Source organism: Aethalodelphis obliquidens, unplaced genomic scaffold (genome assembly GCF_003676395.1).
Source record: "Aethalodelphis obliquidens isolate GAN/ISIS:26980383/991018 unplaced genomic scaffold, ASM367639v1 scaffold15, whole genome shotgun sequence".
In the NCBI taxonomy this organism is placed as follows: domain Eukaryota; kingdom Metazoa; phylum Chordata; class Mammalia; order Artiodactyla; family Delphinidae; genus Aethalodelphis; species Aethalodelphis obliquidens.
Window position 1 is genome coordinate 1,959,720 of NW_020837959.1, and position 23,813 is coordinate 1,983,532.

Sequence of the window (23,813 nt, forward strand, 5' to 3'; positions counted from 1 at the left end):
GCCAGCCTCACTGCAGAGCTGAGAGGCAGGAAATGGCAGTGTTTCTGCCACTACATTTGGGGTCATTTGTTAGGCAGCTACAGAAAACCAACACACGACACCAGCTGTCTCACAAATAAGATGCAAGAACTGAGATCAATTTTCCCGCAAAGCAGCTATAAACCCACTGAAACCAAAACTTCTGTAAGAGATCTAGACTCTCAACGCAGTTCTCCCTTTGGCAGAAACTGAGGCACCTTTCTCATTCCAGTTGATAGGAGACTTAGTGCAACAATGGAAACAATAGTGAATGGAATGAAAGTACTCTTATCGATCTTAGAAAAATGTAAGTTTTTTTGTTTTTGTTTTAAACAAGTCAGGAGATGCATTTGCTACCCTGCAGTACTAAAGAAAGCACTTCCAGGATCAAGTCTCCCCTCTCGGCTTAGTGAAGTGGGCGGTGGGCTCCTAGCCTCGGAACCGGAACCGCACTGGCAGCCGGATATCACTCCCTGGGATACACAAGAGCTGCTCCAGATACTCTTCCAAATGACTCAGAGAGCAACCGACACACGACTCCACAGGATCCGAAGCTGCCTTCAGGCTCAATTCAGGTCACAAGGTGAAACTAACAGACCCGCTGGCATGCCTCGATGCTGCAGCTACTGCTCAGCTAAGCACGACCTCATTTTCAAGCACCATCTTTGGCACAGGCTGGGCATTAGCCAGGTAGCCTCCGTCTTAAATGAGCACCTTGCGTGAAGGAGCTCGAAGAGGGAGCTCTGACAAAACGAGCAGCTGTGGAAAGATGAAACAACTAGAATTTTACTAATAAATGCCCCTCGAAAGCGACAAGCTAACCATTATCAACACAATAAACTGAAGTAAAGATGTCGCGGTGCCTCATCTTCTGCCTCTCAGATGATCACACAGACCGATTCCAAGGTCTACAGATTATCCTTTTCAAAGTCGCATTTTACAGAAGAAGAAACTGAGTCCCAAAGGGGCTACGGGTCCTTATCTGCCCCGAACGTTTCCAGACATCTTCTGGGGATCTGCCCTCATACAAACCCAATTCATGGACATCCAAATTGAGGTCTGACCCAAGAGCGGAGACCAGCAGGGTGTCTACCTTCAAAGCCCTACAGAGCGTCCTGAACGCACCTGTCCTGTATGCTGGCGACTCCTCGGCAGCTGGCCACAGCTGAGACCATCCTTCCTGCAAAGGGACAGTCCATTCCCATGAAGCGCGTCTGAACGACACATCAGAACCCTGCAACATGAGCTGAAAGGGTGGAGGCACAATCGTTCACATGGATAAAGTGAACGTTAACGGATTAAACCTTACTGCTGTCCCGTCCATCTTGTTCATCCTTGCTCTCACGCATTCAACACAGATCTGACCTGAGGGCCTATGCATGCCAGCACTGGGACCCACGTGTATTCACAGTGCCCTCGAGGTTCCCAGGCCAGTGGGCTGGATGAGGAGGGAGAAGCTTCACTGAAGACTGCAACCCTGGCTTTGCAGGACGCGGACACGTGCCCAGCCCAACACCCAGCCTGTAGCCGAGCCCCTTCCTGGAGGCTCCGAAGAGTCAGACACAAAGTGAAGAGACATGATTCCAATTCCTCCAAGAGAGCCGTCCTCCCCTTTCACCCCACAGTTCTCCTGCCTCCCACCCTCCACCACCCAACAGTGGTCAACAGTCCTCGAAAGGACCCTTTGGAAAAGCAGCCCCAGGTCCGTGTGCTGCTTCCTGTCATTACTACTGACAGGCGGGAGGAATGGCGGCTGCCTTGGAAGCTGCACTGAACCTCAGTGCACGAGAGACGAGGAGGTGCCCTCGCGGCGGGGACGGACGCGGGCCGAGCTGCCGCGTCCCATCTCAGCCTCGCTCCTCCGTCTCCTGCAGCCCGGGGCAGGGACACAGCTCACTGGGCTCACCCAGCCTGCCTGGGACCAGCCTGGGGCTTTAGCCTCATGGATACGACAAGTGACAGGAGCTTAAAATATCCGAGCCACCTCCACTTTTCCCATTTCACCCTTAATTCCACCTTGCTCTGTTCCTGAACCTCTTCGGGAAGCTTCTTAAGGGGTGTCACTGTTCAGGAGGCCTCTGATGAGCGGGACGGCGGGCTGCTCCACCTTCACTAGCTGCGGACGTAGGCAGGCACCCTACACGCCAGCGCCTTGGTTTCCTAGTCACAGCGCGGGCAGAACGATCCAACCTGAGAGAGCTGCTTGAAGACTGAGCGAGCTGACCCGCGTCTACGGGGCAGGGCCCAGGATGCAGTGGGCGCTCGGGGGCCGCCACTCATTCTCGCCACCTCTCGGGCTCCTCTAAGAGCACCGCCACCAGGGGAGGCCCAGCGCAAACTGAAACTGCAGAGCTCGTCAGAGGGGGACAGCAGAGCATTAAACCCAGCACGGGGCTCCGCGTGACGACTCGGTGGCATGCCCACAAGGCCAGCCCTGCCACCAACCAAGCTCCCCTGAGAACCCCCGCTAGGAGTCAGGCTAAGAGGACTGCCCTGCGATCCTCAGTTCACCTAGTCCAGCCCGGGCACAGCGTGCCCGGCAGAACGCAAACGCTGGTTCGCACCCTCTGGGCTGTGACCCGAGACCTCCTCACCACCTCAAGTCTCCATCTCCTCGGCTGCAAAATGGGGAAAGCACCACCTCCTCCGCAGGACATCCGGGAGGATTAGACGATACAGCACATATGAAACGCCTAGGCACCTACTTTGTACCTGACAAATGCTAACCCCATTTAATTCCAAGCTGACTGCCCACCCCCAGCCTCTCCAGTGACCTAGACTCGCGCGGTCCAACGTGGGGCCGCCTGCCTTGTGAGCTGCTGAGCACTTCCAGTGTAGCTGATTCAGAGTGAGAGGTGCTGCGAGTGTGAGAAACACACACCAGATTTTAAAGACTTAATGTGAAAAGACAAAGTAACGTCAATAATATTTTAATGTTAACTACACGTTGAAATAAGAACGTTATAGGTACACTGGGTTACAGACAATGTATTATTAAAAATAACTTCATGTTTCTTTTCACTTTTTTTAATGTAGTTTCCAGGAAGTTTTAAAAAAACAAATGTGGCTCACATTATATTTCTATTGGATGGTGCTGATCTAGACAATGAGACACCCGAAGACCTGAAGGGAAGTCTAGTTCTCCACAGTGGAAAGCAGCCTGGATGCAGAAGGGACTAACCACTCGCCCACAGGACAGCTGGCCAGGCTCTACAATGGAACACAGAGGGTGAACGCAGACACTGTCTGCCAGGAAAAATTAAATAGAATCATAGTATCAGAGTAGAATTTGACATTCTCTGCTTATAAGTACCTACAAGATATTCAGAGAATAGTTATTCATCTCCTAAATGACTTTTTAATTACTTACTGTCTCTCAACTTCTTTAAACGGCAAGTTCTGGCAAAAACATGAATAAACTGACTTCAAGAATTGAGTCGGTCAATAAATACTACATCATTACCTACCACTTCCAGCTCACCACGGAGTCAGGAGCACAGGTGACCAGCTAAGATGACAGACTGCTGTGTGACCTCAAACACACCTTCAGTACAAAGTTGTAGCAAACAACTTTACCTGAATCTAGGTCGAAGGTAACACCTGGGTGGGGCATCTCATTTCCAGGGAAAGGACTATATACCTTTGTCTTTGTTTCAATTAATCCTGAAGCCTACATCAACAAGTTTCAAGTTTTCACATGAGCAGCGCTTAGTTATTCCAATAGTATTTTTAAATATTCTTTTGGAGAAAATCTCAATCATAACCTTGTTAAAAATCTAGAAAAGAATTGAGCACGAGGACAAAGAAGTTTAACAAAAGAATCTGTCTGTCGGAAATACACAAAGAAGACGAACGTTTTAGAAAGATGAGTTCTTTCCCTAACTCATCAGCCCATCAGCCTAGCTGATTACAACACTGGAGAGCCCGCCTAATACCTTTCCCTTCTCTCCCGACTTCAAAGACAGAAAATGAAAACTTCATCACTCACACAGAGGGAAATCAGCACCTCTGCACACAGTCTCAAGCCGTGCTTCCAGCCAGAGTTCCCCCTTTATAGAGCGACCCCGGAACAGCCAGAGGTTACTTGTCAGAAAGCTGGAAGGAGCTCTGCCAACGTCTACAGTTTTCAACTTTGATTTCCTAGTCTAGCAGCTTTCCTTTCACATCCTCCTTTGCGAGTCCAATGGAGGAAACCTTGACTGTGTCATATCTGCGGGCACTGCAGACGATACAAGAAAGAAAAGCCAAAATGTTTACCCCAAGGGGCTTCCATTTTCCCGAGGGCAAGAGAAGCAACTGATACAGGCAGTCACAGGACTGACTGCAAAGGCGTGCTCTCACACACTGCTACGGGCAAGGCAGAAGGATAAAAATGTCTCTGGAGACAATTGGGCAATAGTGCTTTAAATGTTTAAAAGCCCTACCTTTGACCTATGCACTGCCCTACCAGGGAATTTCTCCTTCAGAGATAATCAAAGATGCAGGATTCTGTACAGAAATGGCCATCACACAGATCACTGTCTACCACAATGAAAACTTAGAAACAACCTCTAAATCCAAAAGTGGGGATTAGCACCACGAACTACGGAGAAGCCATTAAAGATAACTAGACAGATATTGAACACAAGAAAACAGCCACTACGTTAAGTTAAAGCACATTATAAAACATTTATACTATGATGTCATGGATATTTTAAAAGCATATTTACGTATGTGCAAAGCGGGGGAAAGACTGAAAAATATACACTAATTTTCATATTGGTTATCTCTAGATGGCATCATTATATAATTATTTTCTTCTTACGTTTCTCCATTTCCTGAAGTCTGTATAACTGAATATGGATTATGGGGTAAAGTTTTTCAAAAATACATACCAACGTCGTTCCAACTACAAGGAAACGATAACAGTAACAGCCACTGTCTATTTAGCACCGAAAACACGTGAGGCACTGTTCTAAGTGCTATATTCACTTAATCCTACAACAGATACAAAGGGCCTGCATCGTGGTGATGCCCCTTATCCAGGTGGTAGAGCTGGCAAGAGGCAGAGTGGGACAGAAACCCAGCGGGCTTCAGGCCAATGTGCTTACCGGCCCTGTGAAGCAGAAAGCTGATATTCATGGGCAACCACCAGGAGGTGAGCAAGGCCCTGCAAGTACACAGGACGCTTTTACTGAAGGCCCAAATCGCGGTGGGAGAGCACGCCCAGCTGACTGTTCAGCGCCCGCCCCAGCACGACCTGCTCGCAGCTGCTCAGCACCATGTGCACAATTCCCGGGAAGTGAGACAAACTGGGTTTTCGGTGAAAAGTTACTCTGAGAAGTGGCCAACTGCCACTGATGGTGATACAGGTGGAGAGGCCTAAGAAAGTAATGACTCAGCGAACAGATATAACGTTGTTAAAAACAGGTAAAAAATAAGACGGCATCCGAGCCAGCAAAGACTCACACCTGTGATGTGAACAAGTCCACCATTCACCCTGCAAAACAAACACCAAAGCGCCACCAAAACAGTCTCATAGAGCGAAAGTCAGAGCGTTTCCTCCTCGACAGTCTCACGGTCAAGGGAACAGTTTTCTTTCACAGTTTTAAGCACTGATAAACGACTACGGCATTATTTCCCTTACACAGATCTGCCTGTTCCGACTTAGCTGTGGTCATTACAGACGCACATTAGTTTGCAACTGCTGACGATTGACCTAACCACGCAGATTAGTATAAAGTGAGTAATGCTGCATCCCAAACCGACACCACCTGCTTCTCCAGGAAGGGTCCAAGCAGCAGGGCTGCCTGCAGCAGTGGAAAAGCCCCTCACTCAGGGCCAAACACCAGCTCCGTGCCCCAGCTCCGCACCCCCAGTCCCCTCAGCGGGTTGCACAGCCCCGGCTGGCCTTTCTGCTTACTGCCAGCATGGAGACTCTCACATCCACCCCCACTCCCCAGGACCTGCTGAACCTCTGGAGATGGGTCCACACATCAGTACTGCTTAAAAAGCCCAACAGCAGCCCCGTGGCTAACGTTCACGCAGTTAATAGTGAGAACTGACGAGTTAGGCTGCGTCTCCTTCCTGTAAAACAAGGACTGTAATAACTCAAAAGACGAAGGAGCAAACTAAGACAACACGTGGAAGTCCTTTAGAAAGTGTTACAAATAACCAAAAACAGCGTGCTATTGAGAACTGAAATCAGAGGCCAGATGGAAACTCTGCAAAACTACACAAAGACAGGACTTGGTCAGCGTGAGCAACCTTCTCTCTCACACACAACGTTGCCTGCACGTCCAGGACAAGTTCTGTCCTTGCTACACGTGCTAGGCAAACGAGGGTTTCCAAACACAATATTCCCAAGCTGGAGACAATCACGGTGCCTGGCTCCTTGTATCAGTAAACGTAACTTTCTAGAAAAGTTCCAACTTTATTTATCAAGACATAATAGTTCTAAACAGGGTCATCTTACATCCTTATTATACCATTAGGAACATGAGAAAAAACCTAAATTCTTATCAAATTCCATACTATTAAGGAAACAAAAAAGTCAAACAAGATGCTTGCTAGGAAGCAAACATTATACGAAAGATGAAAAGATCATCCAAGATATATGTGCTGTTTTCCTAAACACAGTTTTCCAATTTTTAAGTTTTTTTAAATTTTCCAAATTTAAAAATGTTTTCCAACTTAAAACTTAAATTGCTTCTCAAAGTTTAACAATAAATGCAAATCGTACAATACTCCTTTAAAATTAAAACTCCTTTCATAATCAGAACTCATTAGGGGAATAATACTTGATTTTCCACAGCGAGTTAAGGTGTGTATGTGTTAAAATAACTGATAAAGTAACTGATAAAGTAATTATGACGTTCAGTTCCTCTCTTCCTTTAAGAAATCTGAAGACAGTTTTTTTTTAAATAAATTTATTTATTTATTTCCGGCTGCATTGGGTCTTTGTTGCTGTGCGCGGGCTTTATCTAGTTGCGGCAAGTGGGGGTTACTCTTCCAGTGCATGGGTTTCTCATTGCTGTGGCTTCTCTTGTTGCGGAGCACAGACTCTAGAGCACAGGCTCAGTAGTTGTGGCGCACAGGCTTAGCTGCTCCGTGGCATGTGGGGTCTTCCCGGACCAGGGCTTGAACCCGTGTCCCCTGCCCCTTAAGACAGTTTATAATGGTGGTAGACAAGAAAATACATATACCAAAGACAGGCAGTCTGTTACAAACACAATGCAGTCTAAACTAACCCCTGGAAAAACCTACCTTGACACTTATATAGAACAAAAGCTAATCTAGAATTCAAGCTATCAATCTTGAGTTTCATGTTTGTAATTTCAAAAGCCTTCCTGTCAGTCTCGTCTTCCAGCATTTTGTGAAAATGAAGTGTGTAGAGCTACAAAGTGTTTCAAAAGAGCCAAGTCCTTCCCTCCTCACTCCCTTTCCATGTATTTTTCTTTAAAAACACTGGGAAGCCGCCCGCCACACTGCATTCCATGTGTGAGGCTGTCTTTCAGTGAACAAGCCTGTCCTTTCACATCACAGATTACAACAAGTCTGGAAGTCCAAGTTGAGTCCATACCGTACAGAGCTCCTTTTTCAGAGTGACTAACAAATGTATGAGCCGTCTGATGTGCTTTTTTAAATTGTTACCTCTTCTGTAATTGAAAGTTTTAAAGTTTAACTTATAACTGAGCTTGAAAGAATGTTAACTAAACTTGCCTCTATTGTAAATTTACTGGAAGAGATATTTAAATACCACAAAATAAGTCATACTTGACTTCTTTATATAAAAGGAAACCTTTCCTACCAACTACAACTGCCAGGTCATCAGGCAATCACAAGTATTAACTGAAGGCCTACTATACGCCAAGCACTGCTCTAGATACTTAGGATGTGTTAGTGAACAAAGTCTCTTCTAGAACATCTTTAAATAAACTCAATTTAACAAAAATAGTAGCTATATAAAATTTCAACAGCAACCTTTGGAAAACTAAGGATGAGGTGTTTTGGTTTTTTTTACGTTCAACATTCTTTAAAACAATACCTTCTTGCAAAGTGAGTTTCAAATTTAGTCTAATGAGAAACTAAACTCAATAGTTTGAAGGGGATGATAAAATTCCTCAACAAAGGTCAAAAAAAGCAAAAACTGCTACAAGCATTTATTATCACAGCCTAACAGGGAAACTCAATGATAAAACGACAAAGCCCATCCAGCAGAGGAAAAGACCTTTCTGAAACAATGTCTCTCCCACGCCTAAACAGCCACCATCTCCACTTTGGACTCTCCTCTGAGCATTTTCACTTATCTGTACGTGATTTCCTCACAGACATCAAATGCTACCAACTTAGTGTTTCCAATCATATTCATAAAGACAGTAATTTACTCTTATCAAACTTCAACCAAGAGATAAGCGTTCCATATAGCCTTCCTCACAGATTTGATGACTTCTACATTTATTTCCCAAGAAACCTAAGAGACGGTTCTTTTAGGATGCAATGGTTCTGTTGCAGATGCTTTCATATACTGTTACCTAGAAGCCTGGTATAATTTATCTCAGTACTCAGATAAGGAAACAAAGGCAGAGAGTGGTAAAGCCGCAGGTAGAAAAGGCAAGATTTAAACACCCAACTGACTATAACCACATTAGTCTGTAATTTCCAAATAAAAAAGCAGCTACATTTCTGATCTAAAGCCTTATCCCAGGATTAAGAAAAACCACACGTGGTAACATAAGATGAAAAAGAAATTTCCAGGGCTTCCCTGGTGGCGCAGTGGTTGAGAGTCCACCTGCCGATGCAGGGGACACGGGTTCGTGCCCCGGTCCGGGAAGATCCCACAGGCCGCGGAGCGGCTGGGCCCGTGAGCCATGGCCGCTGAGCCTGCGCGTCCGGAGCCCGCGACGGGAGAGGCCACGACAGTGAGAGGCCCGCGCGTATTGCAAAAAAAAATAAAATAAAATAAATTTCCAGAGAGCTGCTACTGAAAGACTGTATTTAGCACAGTGACAAAATTCTAAGCAACATGGAAATGACACCCACGCCCCAAGACATAGATTAACATGTCCCTAACCTAAACATCAATTGTCAGAGTAAGAACCATCTAAAAGAAGTGACACTTGGAGGACTGGGGGCCCATTTTCTTTCTCCCGGCTCCGCCTGATCACCTGCTTAGGGTTCTGACGGCTGACCCAGACCTGGATGCGCGTCCCCCGAGAATCCCTAGGGCAGAGTTAAAGCTAAGGCAAGTACCAAGGAGTCAGAAAGCGCCCCTGCCCAACAAACGGCTGTCGAAAACGTGTTGTCACCTGCACCACGAGCTACTGTAACCACCTGTCCCCATCGCAGCGGGCAAAATGTGGGGCTCCTCCCTGCCCTGAGCCCGCAGTCGCCCCTGGGGAACCCGCGAGCCGAGCCCCGGGCGCCGCCGCTGCGGGCCGTTACCACGCCCGCCCGCCTCGCGCCCCAGCGCCCCGCCGGCCCCGCCACTCACCTCCAGGCGCAGGGACGCCCCGCAGCCTCGCAGGAACTCGCGGATGTTGCTCAGGCACTCGCCCTCGCTCCGGGGCTCCGGGTAGATCTGCAACACAGAGAACAGGCGCTGAGCGCCGCGGGCAGGCCGCGAATGCGCCCCGAGGGGAACGCGACGCGGCCCCGGCGGGCGTGCCGGCCGCGCGAGCGACCAGGGCGGGCTGCCCCGGCGGCCCGGAGCTAGCCCGGCCGCCCCCGGCGCCCGCCCGCTCGGCAGCCGCCTCTCCTCACCCTTTTTCCTTCCTCCGGGATGCACCAATCTCAGCCCCTTCCCTCACCAGGAAGTGGAGCGGCGCCGGAAGTGACGTCTTCAGACCGCGCCCCGGCAGGCCCCGCCCGCAACCTCTTCCGGTCCCCCGCCGTGAGGGCGCGGCCTCTTCTCTCGGCAGCTGGCGCTGGCCTTCCGACGCGGCCTTCCTGGCCCGGTCCACGCGCGGACTTCTCCTCCCCGCACATGGAGCTCGCCCTCGGATGCGGCCCACCTGGCCCGGCTCACGCGCGGATTCCCCATCCCCGCACCCGGCGCTCGCCCTCCGACGCGGCCTAGCGGGCGCAGCCCGCCCCGCCCAGAGGGACCCGGGAAAGCTTGGCCTCCTCCGCTTGAAGCAACCACGAAGGGACTGTTGAGAACCTGTTGTTTTCTCAGTTTTTCCCTGCCCCCGGCTCGGGGAGAGTGGAGCTGGAATTCTAATACGATGACTTAAGACAATTAGCGACGTAAATTATGCCGGCTGGGATTATAGTGCAGTGTTTTCTTTTACTACATGTAGACCGTGTGCTTCATCAATGATTAGCCAAAATAGCTGGTCACTCGTCAGCGAAAAGTCAGCTGGGGAGAGATTGTGGCGAATGCAGCCTCCGTCACAGGTGAAGAGCAGCGAGGGCTCCTGCAGACTGTCTGGTGCTTGTTACGAGGCAGAGCTGTAAAGGCCACAGCCACACGTGTAACCAGTCACTGACAGCTTCCCAGGGCAAGAAACAAAGAAAACCAGGAACGGCACCGGTTACACAGAACCATCAAGGGAGAAGCCTGAGATCTCAGAAGAGCTTTTTGTTGTTGTTCTGAACAGCATGTGAAGACTTTTTACACTAAAGTATCGTACAGAATTCTAGCATTTGGGGACATTCAAGACATTTTGTCCTTCTGTCCTCTAGGGGGAAATCACGACATTCCATTAGGCCTCTCTCAGGAATACTGCAGTTTCATTTCAAAGTGGTCAGGTCTTCTAAAACTACAAAAGAAAACCAGGGTGTTGAGCAGTGCCAAGAAGGAGGAAATGACACTTTTTTTTCTCTACAGTTTAAAAATTCTTAGGAGTGCCAGCATATTTCCCTCCAAATACTTAACAGATTTGTTTTTTTCGGTGGAACTTGAGAGAGAGCGGAACAGCAAAACCAAAGCTGCCTTCTAGTCCATTTTACTCCTCCCTCACACTGTTTTTGCATACAAATACAATCAATCCTCATTCATGGATTCTATATTTGCAAATTTGCCTACTCGATAATATTTATGTGTAACCCCAAAATCTGTATTTGCGGCACTTTCTCATTTATAGACGTGTGCAAAGCAGCAAAATATTTGAATTGCCTTATGCACACGTTTCCAGCTGAATTTGAACAAGGCCGTGCTCTGCCATCTTCTTGTAGCTCATAATGTAAGCAAATGTCCTTTTCACTCCACTGGTTCCACATTTTTCACTTTTTTTTTTTTTGCTTTTTCTTGGTGATTTCACTGTTTTAAATGGCCCCCAAACGTAGTGCTAAAGCACTGTCTGGCATTCCTAAGCGCAAGAAGGTTGTAATGTGCCTTACAGAGAAAATACGTGTGTTAGATAAGCTTCGCTCAGGCCTGAGTTATAGTGCTGTTGGCCGAGAATTCAATGTTAATGAGTCAACAATACGGTACATCCAGAAAAAGGAAGAGGATATTCGCAGATCTGTACGTGAAGCCGCTCCGGAAAGTGCTAAAGTAACCTCTGTAGTGCGTGATGGAGCTATGGAAAAGATGGAAAAGCAACTAAATTTGTGGATTCATGAGATGACAAACAATAAAAAGAGTGTAGTGGACAGCGTTGTTGTGAGGCTGAAAGCCAAAGAAATTTACGGTCATGTTACCCAGGGTCAAGAAAATGTTAAACCCTTCTCAGCTAGTGCAAGCTGGCTTGCACGATTCAAAAGGCGATACCACATGAAAAATGTTAAACTTGCAGGCAAGGTAGGTTCTACAGATCAGGAGGCTGCAGAAGAATTTAAAAAATACCTGCTAAGCATTATACATGAAAAGGGTTATATGGAAGAGCAGGTTTTCAACGCTGATGAAACTGGCTTATTTTACAAGAATGTTGGCAAACGAACCTATGTAATGCAAATGGCCTCCAAAACTCCTGGCTTTAAATCATTCAAAGACTGTGCAACCTTGCTATTATGTGCAAACGCCAAGGGTGACTTTAAGTGCAAACCCCTCATGGTACACAGAGCACAAAACCCACAATCACTTAGAGGGAAAAACTTGAACTGTATGCCAGTCCACTGGAGATGGAACAAAAAAGCATGGATGGCGTCCAAAATATTCTGGGATTGGTTCCACAACTGCTTCATCCCAGAAGCTGAACGTTATCTCCATGGCAAAAACCTTGCTTTCAGGGTTTTATTAATTTTGGATAATGCCCCAGTTCATTGCTGTGAAGAACTCGAAAATGCCCACCCCAACATAGAAGTTCTCTTCATGCCCCCAAACACAGCATCTCTTATCCAACCCCTCAATCAGGGCGTGATAAAAGCTTTCAAGGCACACTACACCAGGGAGCTTTATAGCAAGGCTTTTGAGGCTCTCAACGCCAATGAGGAGACCACCATGATGGACTACTGGAAGTCAGTTACCATACGCAATGTTATTGATTATATCAGCACAGCCTGGGACAGCATCAAGCAGGCTACTATCAACAATTGTTGGGGAAATGTTTGGCCAGACTGTGTGAAAATTTTTGAAGGTTTTGAAGGTGTTACAGAAAATATAACGAGCAGTGTCAAAAACATAATGCATATTGCACAACAGATAAGTGGAGAAGGTTTCAGTGACATGAAGGAAGGCGATGTGGAGGAAATTTTGGCAGAAGTGGCAGTAGAACCCACCAACAAAGACCTGGACGAGATGGCAAAACAAGGCAATTGAGTTAGTGATGATGAGGATGGTGATAGTCAGCCTGAGACTCCAAGAATCGTCCCTCTCACAGCAGCCAAAATAGCAGAATGGAATTCTGCCTTGGAAAAAATTTTCAATGACATGGAAAAGTGTGACCCTGTGCCCGAACGCAGTCTCACGTTTAAGCGCCTCACCTCCACCGCGTTCATCCCTTATGCCGAAACGCTTAAAGATTTGAGGCAAAAAGCCAAGCGGGTGAGGCTGAAGCAGTTTTTCAAGCCAGATTGGGAGGGCAAGTTGCTGACACCGTCACCAAACTGGGAAAGCCAGACTCCTGAGGCAGAGCTGCCAGATTTCACAGGCCACCCTCCCTGACATCTTCCTTCCTGACTCTCCCTCCGTTCCCGTACAGCAAGCCGAGGTCACCAGGTTTAACCCCACCGTGCACTGCCCCATCACGTATCCCATGGCTCCATCAACAGTAAGGTGGTTTCCATAAATTTTAAATGTTTGATCTTTGGTTAATGCTTTTTTTTGGGGGGGGGCTTTCTTTCTTGCATTATGCTGTAGTATCCAATATACAGTGTGTATTTGTGTGTGTATGTGAGTGGTGAACATGTGTACTGTGTATGTGACTGAATGGAAGAGGTAAATTAGAACAGTCACACTATGGTAGACTACATTACATAATGCTGTAATTGAGATGGTGCTTTATTATAAAGATATACTGCATGTAATTATTTGTAAATATATATATATGTTAAATAAGCTATCTTTAAACAGAAATACACCTAAAAACAAGATTATGTATTGATTGGTTGACCAGATGTTGTGACCAGAGGTTCAAAGGAAACTAACCCTGTATTTCTCCATGAACAGTGGTTCAGTAGTTGCTAATTCAGTGGTCATGGTGCCCTTGTAGAATGTAACTACCACAAATAATGAAATCAACTCTACGTTTAAAAGTATTGATCCATAAGGATCTAATTGTTATGATTTCTCTTCTGAATTGAGTCAATACAGCTATTGTGAGTTCACAAATGATGGAAACATATGTTACAGTTCTTGATAAAAATTATTAAATATAAAATGCAAATTTTATTTGGAAATATATATCTTCATGAGATGTATAGGGTTTTTTTTTAATTAGTTCATTAACCCATGGATAATCATCACTTACTGCTGGAAAGAGATACGGACCAGCACCAATTCTATTCCTATCTTGGGGTTTTTTTTAATGCAAAAACTGAGAAACCTTTTTCATAAAAATAAGCACATGGAAATGGAAATGAGTTTTGTTAGGATGCCTCTTTGAAGCCTTCTGAGTTACATAGCCAAAGTCCAGATATAATCTGTCATAAATAAAAACTTAAAATCATCAGCCAACAGCTTGATTGGGGTCTCCTTCAATTTCTGTGAAAGCTAAGAAGTACAACCCTGAGCTGCAACATGCAGTCATCAGAGTCACTCCCCTCCCAGCACCGGCACCCTTTGTGACAGCTGGGAGGCCTTCCACCTGGCAGCGTGCACCTCGGGAAGACAACAAAGGGTGAAGTGGGAGAAGGCCATTGTGAACGGGGAGGTGGGACAGTCAGACCAGTGTGATGCTCTCCTTGCTCAGAGACGGCTGCTCTGGCTCCTTGGTTTTAGTTGAGCATGGATGCAAGCTGAGGACCTAGAAATGGAAATGGATTCCCTTAAAACTATCCTGAACTTTATCTAAAGCAACATACCTGTTTGGAGGACTGTAATGTAAAAGAGTCAAAACTTTATAGTAAGTAGTTCCTAACCGTAACACACGTACTGACCGCAAACAAGCCACTTGACCCCTCTATGTCTACCCCTCTATCTCCAGTTTAAGGCTGACACGTTCAGCATTTGTCAACAGGGCTGTTGGGAGGATCAGATGCATAATAAATTGGTCTGACAATATTGGACCTAGACTCCTGCCAGGCCATGTGATGAGCACTGTGACTGCAAAGAAGAGGGGGGCACAGCCCCTGCCCTCAGTGAGGAAGAACTGCTCACAGTGTGGCAAGTGCAGCCACACAGGTGTATGCTCAGGACCCTGGAGGCACAGACAGGGCAGGCCAGAGGCTTAGCCACCCCAAACAGTGACAACCGAGTTGGGGACGAAAGGGTGAAGAGACAGATGGGACTGCATTATCAAGGGTGTGACACTTGAAAAGTCCATCATGTTTTCAAGGGTGGTGAATAATCAGGGCAACTGAGATCATGGGTGAAGCTGCAATGGAAAAAAATGCATTGGAGCGATGATGATACAAAAGGAGATATTTAAAAGCTCCCCCTCCCACCATATTTTGCTGAAGAAGCTGTATGAATGGTAAGTGAGCACATGAAAAAGTGTTGAGCATCATTAGTCATCAGGGAAATGCAAATTAAAAGCACAGATAACACTACCCACCCACCAGAGCAGTGAGATGGAAAAGGCTGACAGTATCAAGCGTTGGCAAGGATGGGAAGCAACTGGAGCTCCCACGCGTGACCGGTGGGAGTGTCAGGTGGTGTGCTTGGGAAACCGGCAGTTCCTTGCAAAGTTAAACATACCTAAGCCCCAGCAATTCCTCCCCTAGGTGTTTACCCAAGAGGGATGAAAACATATGGCCACAAAAAGCCGTGTTCAAGAATGTTTACAGCAGCTTTATTTACAGTCACCAGAGCCTTCAGAACCTGAAGGCGGGCTCTGCTCAGTGCATCTCCAGATGTGTTCAGAGAGGAGCTCTGGCCTCAGATGACCAACAGCTGCCCCATGTGCTTTCCAGAAATCCTCTCCCAAAGTTGCCACGATAATAAACTCCAGGCTTTCCCGCCAAAACCTCTAATCAGGCAGAGGCATGGACAGCCCCCAAACCATTGTGATTTTCCTTTGAAATACGGCTTTTGTACTCAATATTTGGCAAGGGGTGTGTCTGACACTCTGAGAATTTGTTACAAACTAAATCACAAAGCAATGTTAAGGCCAGACTTCAGAGACCTCCGCAGCTGCCCAGCTCCCACCTTCTCAACTCCTTTCTACCACCCACTCCACGCCGGGGACAGCCAGCTCTACCCTCAGTCCAAATAAAGTGCCAACTAGAGGAGCTGCCTTCTCTCCAAGTCTGAAGGAGTTTAGAGTTTTAGTTTCCAAAACTGCTTGAGGAAGAAGAATAGGCAGTTCTAGCAAGCAAAGAATTAACATAGGTTCAGTGTTACTGCAACACTTAAGATGGAGAGTACAGAAAACCGCTGCAGCTTGTAACAGCTGGGAAACACTCAGCTGCTCAGGAGCCTAGTTCAGAAGTGGTGGCCTGAACTGGTGACTTCCCAGGGTGCCTCCATGTCCTTATCCCTGCCCTCATTTTGTAAATAGTCTCTTTGTTAAACTCGCTTCAACCATTTCTGTTTAGCATGCTGTCTGTTTCCTGCTGGGACCCTAACCCAGTGAGCTTCCTGGTGGTACGGTTAAAAATAGAAAAAAGTGTCACAGCAAAAGATGAGAAACAATTTAGGGAAAGGATTAGGTCAATTACAGTCCTGCCACAGAACAGACCACCAGCCTACCACACAGCATTTAAAAAGAGTCAGCTTTATATACTGATATGTCACAACCTCCTGGTTACAGTAGGTGTGGGACAAGGAACATGGGGAACAGTATGCAGGACATGCTGCCTTAGTGTTTAAAGAAAAAAGCAAGAAGATGTGCCTGGCTGTTCAGGAATGCATGGCCTGGGACTTCCCTGGTGGCGCAGTGGTTAAGAATCCGCCTGCCAATGCAGGGGACACGGGTTCGATTCCTGGTCTGGGAATATCCCACATGCCGCGGAGCAACTAAGCCCGTGCGCCACAACTACTGAAGCCCGCACGCCTAGAGCCCATGCTCTGTAACAGGAGAAGCCACCACAATGAGAAGCCCGCACACCACAACGAAGAGTAGCCCCCGCTCGCCGCAACTAGAGAAAGCCCGCGTGCAGCAACAAAGACCCAACGCACCCAAAAATAAAATATAATAAAATAAATCTTAAAAATAATAAAAGAAATGCATGCCCTGTCTCTGGAAGCACATGCCGGATAACAGGGGCTGCCTCCAGGGAGAGGACCCGGGGCTTGGAGGACAGAGGGGGAGAAAGGAAACTTGCTTTGCACTCTGTACTTTTTGGTACCCTTTGAATTTTGTACCACATGAAAGTATTATTAAATAAATACATTTTTAAAAAGAACACTCCATTCTAATGTTCTCACAGGTCAAGGTGCCTCCCCATTAGAAAACAGTCCTCTTTGGAGAGCCCAGCTGTCAGTGTGTTGGGGTCCTCGTGAGGCAGATCTCCACCACGCCATGCCAATATGCAACACTATGCTTAAAATCCTAAATTCACCACCTAATAATTAGCACTGAATGTAATGACCTGGTAGCCATGGCTTTATTCTAACTAGAGTGCAGCCGTCTCCTGATCAGGGACCACACTTGTCCATAGCTCTCCGCTCACTCTGCAGCCAGAGGGTTTCAGGGGAGTAAAGGCAGAGGTCTGCAGAGCCCACTTGGAGGCTACGGGGCGCCCCCTGCAAATCCATGGAAAACAGTGAAGCGTCCAGCAAGGAGCTCAAGGGCTTGGCAGCTAAACACCAGATAGTAAATTCGCTCCCGAAGTGCGTGGCCTGGGTTACAAGTAGTTTACTGGAAGACACTTCAGACACTTCAATGAAGTACATTTTCCTTTGGCTTCCCTTCTTCATTATATCCCAAAGCCCAGCTCCTGTATGGATGCTATGGTCATCTGGGGGAAAATAAAGATGTCATCCATTAGTGTGGAGCTAGGCAAGCCATAAAGGGTGATCAGAAATAGGAATGCACTAAGTTCAGCCGTCCCAGACATGGGGGATGTCAGGAGCAGGCGGACCAGCAAGACTGCGTGGCTTAAATTAGCTCGGGTGTCCCCTGAGGCTCGGTTCCCACAAGCTCCAAAAGCACATTTGAAGTCCTTCGGAGATGGTGGCGACAGTCCCAAATTGATACCAATGCCAAAAATGGATTTTTTAAAATGTGGGCATAAGCTTTCACCAGACTACCTAGGTTAAATTTCTCCACTGCATTTGTGTTTTGCTCTCCCAGTAATGTTAGATCAAAACAGGTAGGTGTGTAGTAATCGTCAAATGAGAGCAGTCTTGAAAACAGTGCATGCCCTGTGGTGGCTGTGATCAGACACCTGGGACGCAGAGGTGCACGGGCCAGGCCGTCATTAATGTCTTGTGCCTTCCTTAAGCAGACGCCATTTCTTACACCTCGGAAGGATCTTGATACAGGGAAACAGGAGTACGAATTCCTAAGACAACTCAGATTGGGCCTTGTAATCAGAGATTTTTCTTAACTTAAAAATCAGAGATTTTTCTTAACTTAATTAACTTAACAAGTTTCACCTGTTCATATGGAATAATCATCCCTTTTTTCCGCTCATTCTCACGCTTTCAACCCAACGGAAACATGTGTTTTGTAAATCTGAGCCACTGCTGACTTTCTTCTTAAGCTCAATTTCTGCAGTGTTTCTGGTCCTTTGACATCCATCTCCTCTCCTACTGAGCACATTTCAGAATGGCTACCGATGTCTTTGCCTGTGTCCATTGGTGGAAAAGCCTGTAGAGAGGCTCGTGGTCTCCGATGGGAGGGTGCCATGTACCTCTGCAGTGTCAGTGCAGCAGGTAGGGGCGAGAATACCCCCAGGAGAGGAGCCCCGCCCCCCATGAGCATGAGGCACTGGTGGCCGCAGGTCTCACGGGTCTGCTCTTTGCCTCACGGACAACCCAACCCCCTACCTTTGACTGAGACGCCTCAAGGGAGAATGTCAAGTCCTGTCCCCGTAGCCACTGCTGGGATTGCACCGATGAAACCTGTGTCCTCAGATGTCTGTGCGGGGCCTGTGTGGCCTGCCACCCCATTGGTTTACCTCGCTGTGCACGCTCCGCCCTTTCCCACGCAGTGAAGCCAGGGGCAGCAGTGGGAACTTCGGAGCAGCGCCCTGCCTCGTGCCTGACCAGCCCTCCCAGTGAAAGAACCCGTCTTTCATTTCTAAACAGCCCAAGAAGCTGCATTGAAGGCAAGTTAACGCCTCTGGGCCAGAAGACGGGACACTGACCACCTTGGAGAAAGTTCTGTTTTCACCCACACGTTAGCATGTGGGAGGCTTGAAGGCGCGCAGAGAGGGCTGGCTGACTTTGGAGAGAGGCTGGGAAGCGAAAAGGGAGCCTTCACCAGAGGAGGGAACGTGAATAAGGGGAGAGGAAAAAGCGGAGGACGCTCAGTGGCAAGTGTGCCTCTCTATAACTAGCAGCAAAGACCCTCCCCAGAGGGATCGGCAGGGGAAGCAGGCGACCACAGCTCGGAGCACTCGTGCTGTAAAAGCCTCTTGCGTGAAAGAAGCCAGTCGAGACTTCATATTAAGTGTGAGTAATAAAAAGGTGATAAGAAGCTCATTATCTCCCGAGCTCTTAAGTACCCGCAGAGTACCCGCTGAAATAGGGCCGTAGCTGTAAGATGTGGAGCAGTATGTAGTTCAAAACTACGTTTTCAAACGATCACTTAGAAAAACTGAGCTTCATTAGTTAAAGATAAGGCGGCCAATGCATACTCAGGAATTCTATTTCTTCCATACTACTATAGCTGGAACATCTCCCTGCACATTTATAATTTGCCTGTCACGTCACTCCTCTGCTCAAAACCCTCAAAAGCCCCCCATGTCACTCAGAGTAAAAGCCAAAATCCTTTAAGAGAATAAAAGGTAAGACACAGACTGGACGAAAGTACTGCATTTGCAAAACACACATCCAATCACGGACTTTTATCTAAAACATACAAAGAACTACTAAAACTCAACAATAAGAAAACAGCCCAATGGAAAAATGGGCAAAAGACCTGAACAGTCTCCTTACCAAAGAAGATATACAGATGGCAAGGCCACTAAACATATGAAAAGATGCTCCACATCATATGTCAACAGGGAAATGCAAATTAAAAGAACAGTGAGACACTGCTGCACACCCATTAGAATGACACAAATCTGGACTTCCTTGGTGGTCCAGCAGTTAACGCTTCACCTTCCAGTGCAAGGGGTGTGGGTTTAATCCCTGGTTGGGGAGCTAAGAGCCCACATGCCCCGCAGCCAAAAAACCAAAACATAAAACAGAAGCAATATTGTAACAAATTCAATAAAGACTTTAAAAATGGTCCACATCAAAAAAAAAAAAAAAATGACACAAATCCAACACTGACAGCACCCAATGCTGGCAAGGACGTGGAGCAACAGGAACTCTCATCTGCTGCTGATTGGAATACACACTGGTCCACACCGTGGAAGAGACTTACTTATAAAACTAAACATCCTCTTATCATAAGGTCCAAAAATCTTGCTTCTTGGGTAAATTCGCTTTACCCAAATGAGTTGAAAACGTGTCCACGCAAAAACCTGAATACAAATGTTTATAGCAGCTTTATTCATAATTGCCCAAAGCTGGAAGTAATCAAGATGACCTTCAGTAGGCGAATGAACAAATAGACTGTGGTCGGTTCAGAAGATGGAAGATCATTCAGCAATAAAAGAAGATGAGCCACGAAAAGGCATGGAGGAGACTTCATGTTACTAAGTGAAAGAAGCCAATCTGAAAAGGCTACGCACCGTATGATTCCAACAATGTGACATCCCGGAAAAAGTAAAACTATGGCAACAGTAAAAAGATCAATGGTTGCCAGGGACTAGGGGAGGGGGCGGGATGAACAGGCAGAGCACAGAGAATTTTTAGGGCAGTGAAACCATCCTGTGTGACACTGTGATGACGGATACGTGTCATGTCCAAACCCACGGACTGCACAGCACAGGGTGAACCCTAATGTACATTATGGACTTTACTTAGTAATGTATCGGTACTGCTTCATCAACTGTAACAGGTGTCCCACACTAGCACAAGACGTTAATAATAGGGGAAAGTGGAGAGGCGTGGATGGAAATTCTGTGTACTTTCTGCTAAATTTTCTGGAAACCTAAAACTGCAAATAAAGTCTACTCATTTATTTTTAAAGTCAAAGTCCTTATGATGGCTGAGCAGGCCCTGCACGGTCTGTTCCCTCGTTCCCTCCTTGACCTCATCATCAGCCAGCTGCTACTCTCCCCCAACTCACAGTGGCCTCTGCTGTTCCCAGAATTTGCCAGGCAGGCTCCTACCTCAGGACCTTTGCACCACCTAGTCTCTCCACCTGAAATTCCCTTCTCCCCAATATTCACGTCACGCCTTGCTCACATACATCAAGTCTTTGTTCAAATGTCACTTCTCTGTAACGCCTACCCTACCTACCAGAAGTCAAACTGCAATGTCACCCTAATTGCTGGCATCCCCCCCATTTTTCTCCATAGCCCTATCACTGTCTAACATGCTGTGCAATCTACTTGTGTACTATGTACGCGTCCAGAATACCTCCCTGTGCCGTGAAGTATATGCCCCACAGGCAGTCTGTTTGATGATTGTTACATCTCAACACCTGGCACATACAAGCACTTAGTATATTATTGGTTCAGTGAATTAATGGTTTAATTAAGGACCTTTGCCTATGACACTAATTCAGTACCAGAATCACTTGGTTATAGCCACCGGAAGTGAAGGTGTGATGCTGACAGCACCTAGAACCAGAAAGTCATATAATTGGTCTCATATGAGAATTGAATATTTGAGACAGGAACTGTGCTGAAAAACACTTGGAAATATAATCACCGTAGACAAAACATTACAGAGACATAAAAGACGCTCTTGGGTTTTACCATAAACCCTAAGCCCTGTCTGTCACGGCTGACGGATGCATCCTGTTACCACCGGCTCCGTCTGAGGCCGGCCGCCCGGCTGCTGCCCAGCCCTCCGAGGACCGCCAGCTCGGCGTCCAGGGCTCCGTTTTCGCTCTGTGGGTATCAGGCGTCGGTCAGCCGGGCGCCGCTGAGAGCCAGCACTCTGGTTTCAGCGCCGTCTCCTGTCACTAAGGAAGATCGCTGCCTCGAAGCGGGGCTCCCGGAACCAGCTGGCTGGCTCCCCCAGGCCTCGGCTCCTGTCGGCGGCTGGCACGTTGTACAGCTGCCCACGAGACCTGCGTGGGGACAGGCTTGCCTTATGCCCGGGTCCTAAGTTTCACAAAGGGGCCGGAACAAGCTGATGAGGCCCTCTCGTGATTCTGACATTTCAGAGCTGAGAGACACACAGGGAGAGCGGGACAGGGAAAGCAGTGAGGAAGGGCGCCGCCAGGGCTGCCGCTTGTCCTTGGTCCGCTAGCTCGTCTCCCCGCGGCCTCGGGAGGCAGGCGCAGCGCTCACCGCATCCCCCTCCTTCAGCCTGCTTCCTCTCCGTCCCCAGGTTCTGTCCTCTCCACTCCACTTCCGAGCCCAGCCGGTGAGCTTTACTTCAGTTATTCTGTATTTCAGCTAATTTCCATATGTTTCTTTTTCATAAGCCCTCTCTCTTTGCTGCGATCTCCTATTCTTCACTTGTCTCAAGAGAATCTGTAATCGTTTTTGAAGCCTTTTTATGATGGCGGCTTGAAAACCCTTGTCAGGTGATTCCAGACTCATTCACTGCGAGGAGACGGTCGCTGAAGCTCGTCTCCGCCACGACACCTAGAAAAGCAGGTCCTGTGACCAGACGTGGGTAGGGGTCTGGGAGGTTGCCAGAAACCATCTCTGTTTTCTCCGTATTCAGTGACAAAGTGAATTCTTAGTTGGCTACTGAATTGAAAAGCATAGACTGGAATGAACTCAAGACGCACGTCCTCGGTGGCGGTGGAAGGCCAGCATGCGCCACAGACCCTGCAGACCTGCGGAGAAGCAGCGCCCCAGTTTAAGGACCCTAGGCCCACGGCCCCTGGGAGCAGCAAGGGACGGAGGCACAGCTCAGCAGACCTACTCGCTGGACCCAGATGCCCCGCACCCACAGCTCAGCAGTGCGGGTGACTTACCCCTCCCCCGAAAGCTGTAGTTTCACAGAGAACCCTTACCCACAGGTAAGGGTTACCCACAGGCTACCCACAGGTAAAGCTACCTTTTGGTAGCTTTTAGTGACTCATCATCTTATTTAGCTAGAGTTCCTCCCAACCCTAATATGAATATTTCAAGGATTCCTCCTTAAGTGCCTCAACTTAAATAATTCATTTATTAAATCTCATACAAGCCTCCTGAGCTTGGCCTCAATACGGATGGTGTTTCTCTTCTGTGTATTTTTTAAAATATGTATTTATTTGGCTGTGCCGGGTCTTAGTGGCAGCACGTGGGATCTTTAGTTGCAGCGTGTGGGATCTCTTGAGTTGCAGCTGTGGGATCTAGATCCCTGACCAGGGATCGAACCCCGGGCCCCCTGCATTGGGAGTGTGGAGTCTTAGCCACTGGACCACCAGGGAAGTCCCTCTCTTCTGTTTTATGCAACAATTTTCTAGATGTAAAGAAACATGAGGAATCCCATTTTCCAGATAAACTCCAAGTGCCCCTTCCAATCCAAGGCAGGATTCGTTCCAGGCTCTCTACCTCCATGTTTCAATGCCCCAAAAGCCCACAGAGAAGCAGCATGGGGTCTGCTCTGTCCTGAACTAAAAGGCACTAGGTTAGGAAATTTCCCAAGCATGGGGGTGGGGGCCACATCCAGGTAGGCGAGCAGCCTGTGCTCACCTGTGGAAAAGCTCCCAGGTGACCACATCTCGGTCTCCCGTCTTCTTAAATATGCACTGCCGTGCATGCAGTCTGGCTAGTCCCAGGTTACGGTACTCCTGGGCTGAGGAGCTCAGTGGGCCGTCAGAGGTGCTGAAATGTGTCCCCTGGACCAGCTGCATCAGCATGGCCTGCACACCTGTGAGAAACGCCGATCCTACCTGCACACCTGTGAGAAACGCCGATCCTACCTGCACACCTGTGAGAAGCGCCGATCCTACCTGCACACCTGTGAGAAGCGCCGATCCTACCTGCACACCTGTGAGAAGCGCTGATCCTACCTGCACACCTGTGAGAAGCGCGGATCCTACCTGCACACCTGTGAGAAGCGCTGATCCTCAGCCCCAGCCAGACCTACAAAATCAGAGACTCCGGGCTGGAGTCCGGCAGTCTATTTTCACAAGCCGTCCAGGCGCATCTGGGCACAC

At 47.7% G+C, this 23,813-nt stretch overlaps 1 protein-coding gene and 1 long non-coding RNA gene across 11 annotated transcripts in view; both read right to left on the bottom strand.

Moving 5' to 3' along the window:
- ARHGEF7 (Rho guanine nucleotide exchange factor 7) overlaps positions 1-23,813 on the bottom strand; it is a 126,385-nt gene that overhangs the window by 88,804 nt on the left and 13,768 nt on the right. For 7 of the 10 annotated variants that reach the window (XM_027115816.1, XM_027115811.1, XM_027115812.1 and 4 more), the window contains exon 2: positions 9,491-9,577. In XM_027115816.1, coding sequence (XP_026971617.1) covers positions 9,491-9,577 — 87 coding nt within the window. Of the gene's footprint in view, positions 1-9,490; positions 9,578-9,759; positions 9,831-23,813 lie in introns of those variants that run through there. The other 3 variants (XM_027115822.1, XM_027115819.1, XM_027115821.1) reach the window with 2 other exon arrangements.
- LOC113625346 (uncharacterized) lies at positions 333-4,214 on the bottom strand. Its single transcript, XR_003434631.1, has 2 exons — positions 4,007-4,214; positions 333-3,228 (listed from the first exon to the last, which is right to left on the bottom strand). It is a non-coding gene; the product is annotated as an uncharacterized LOC113625346 (long non-coding RNA).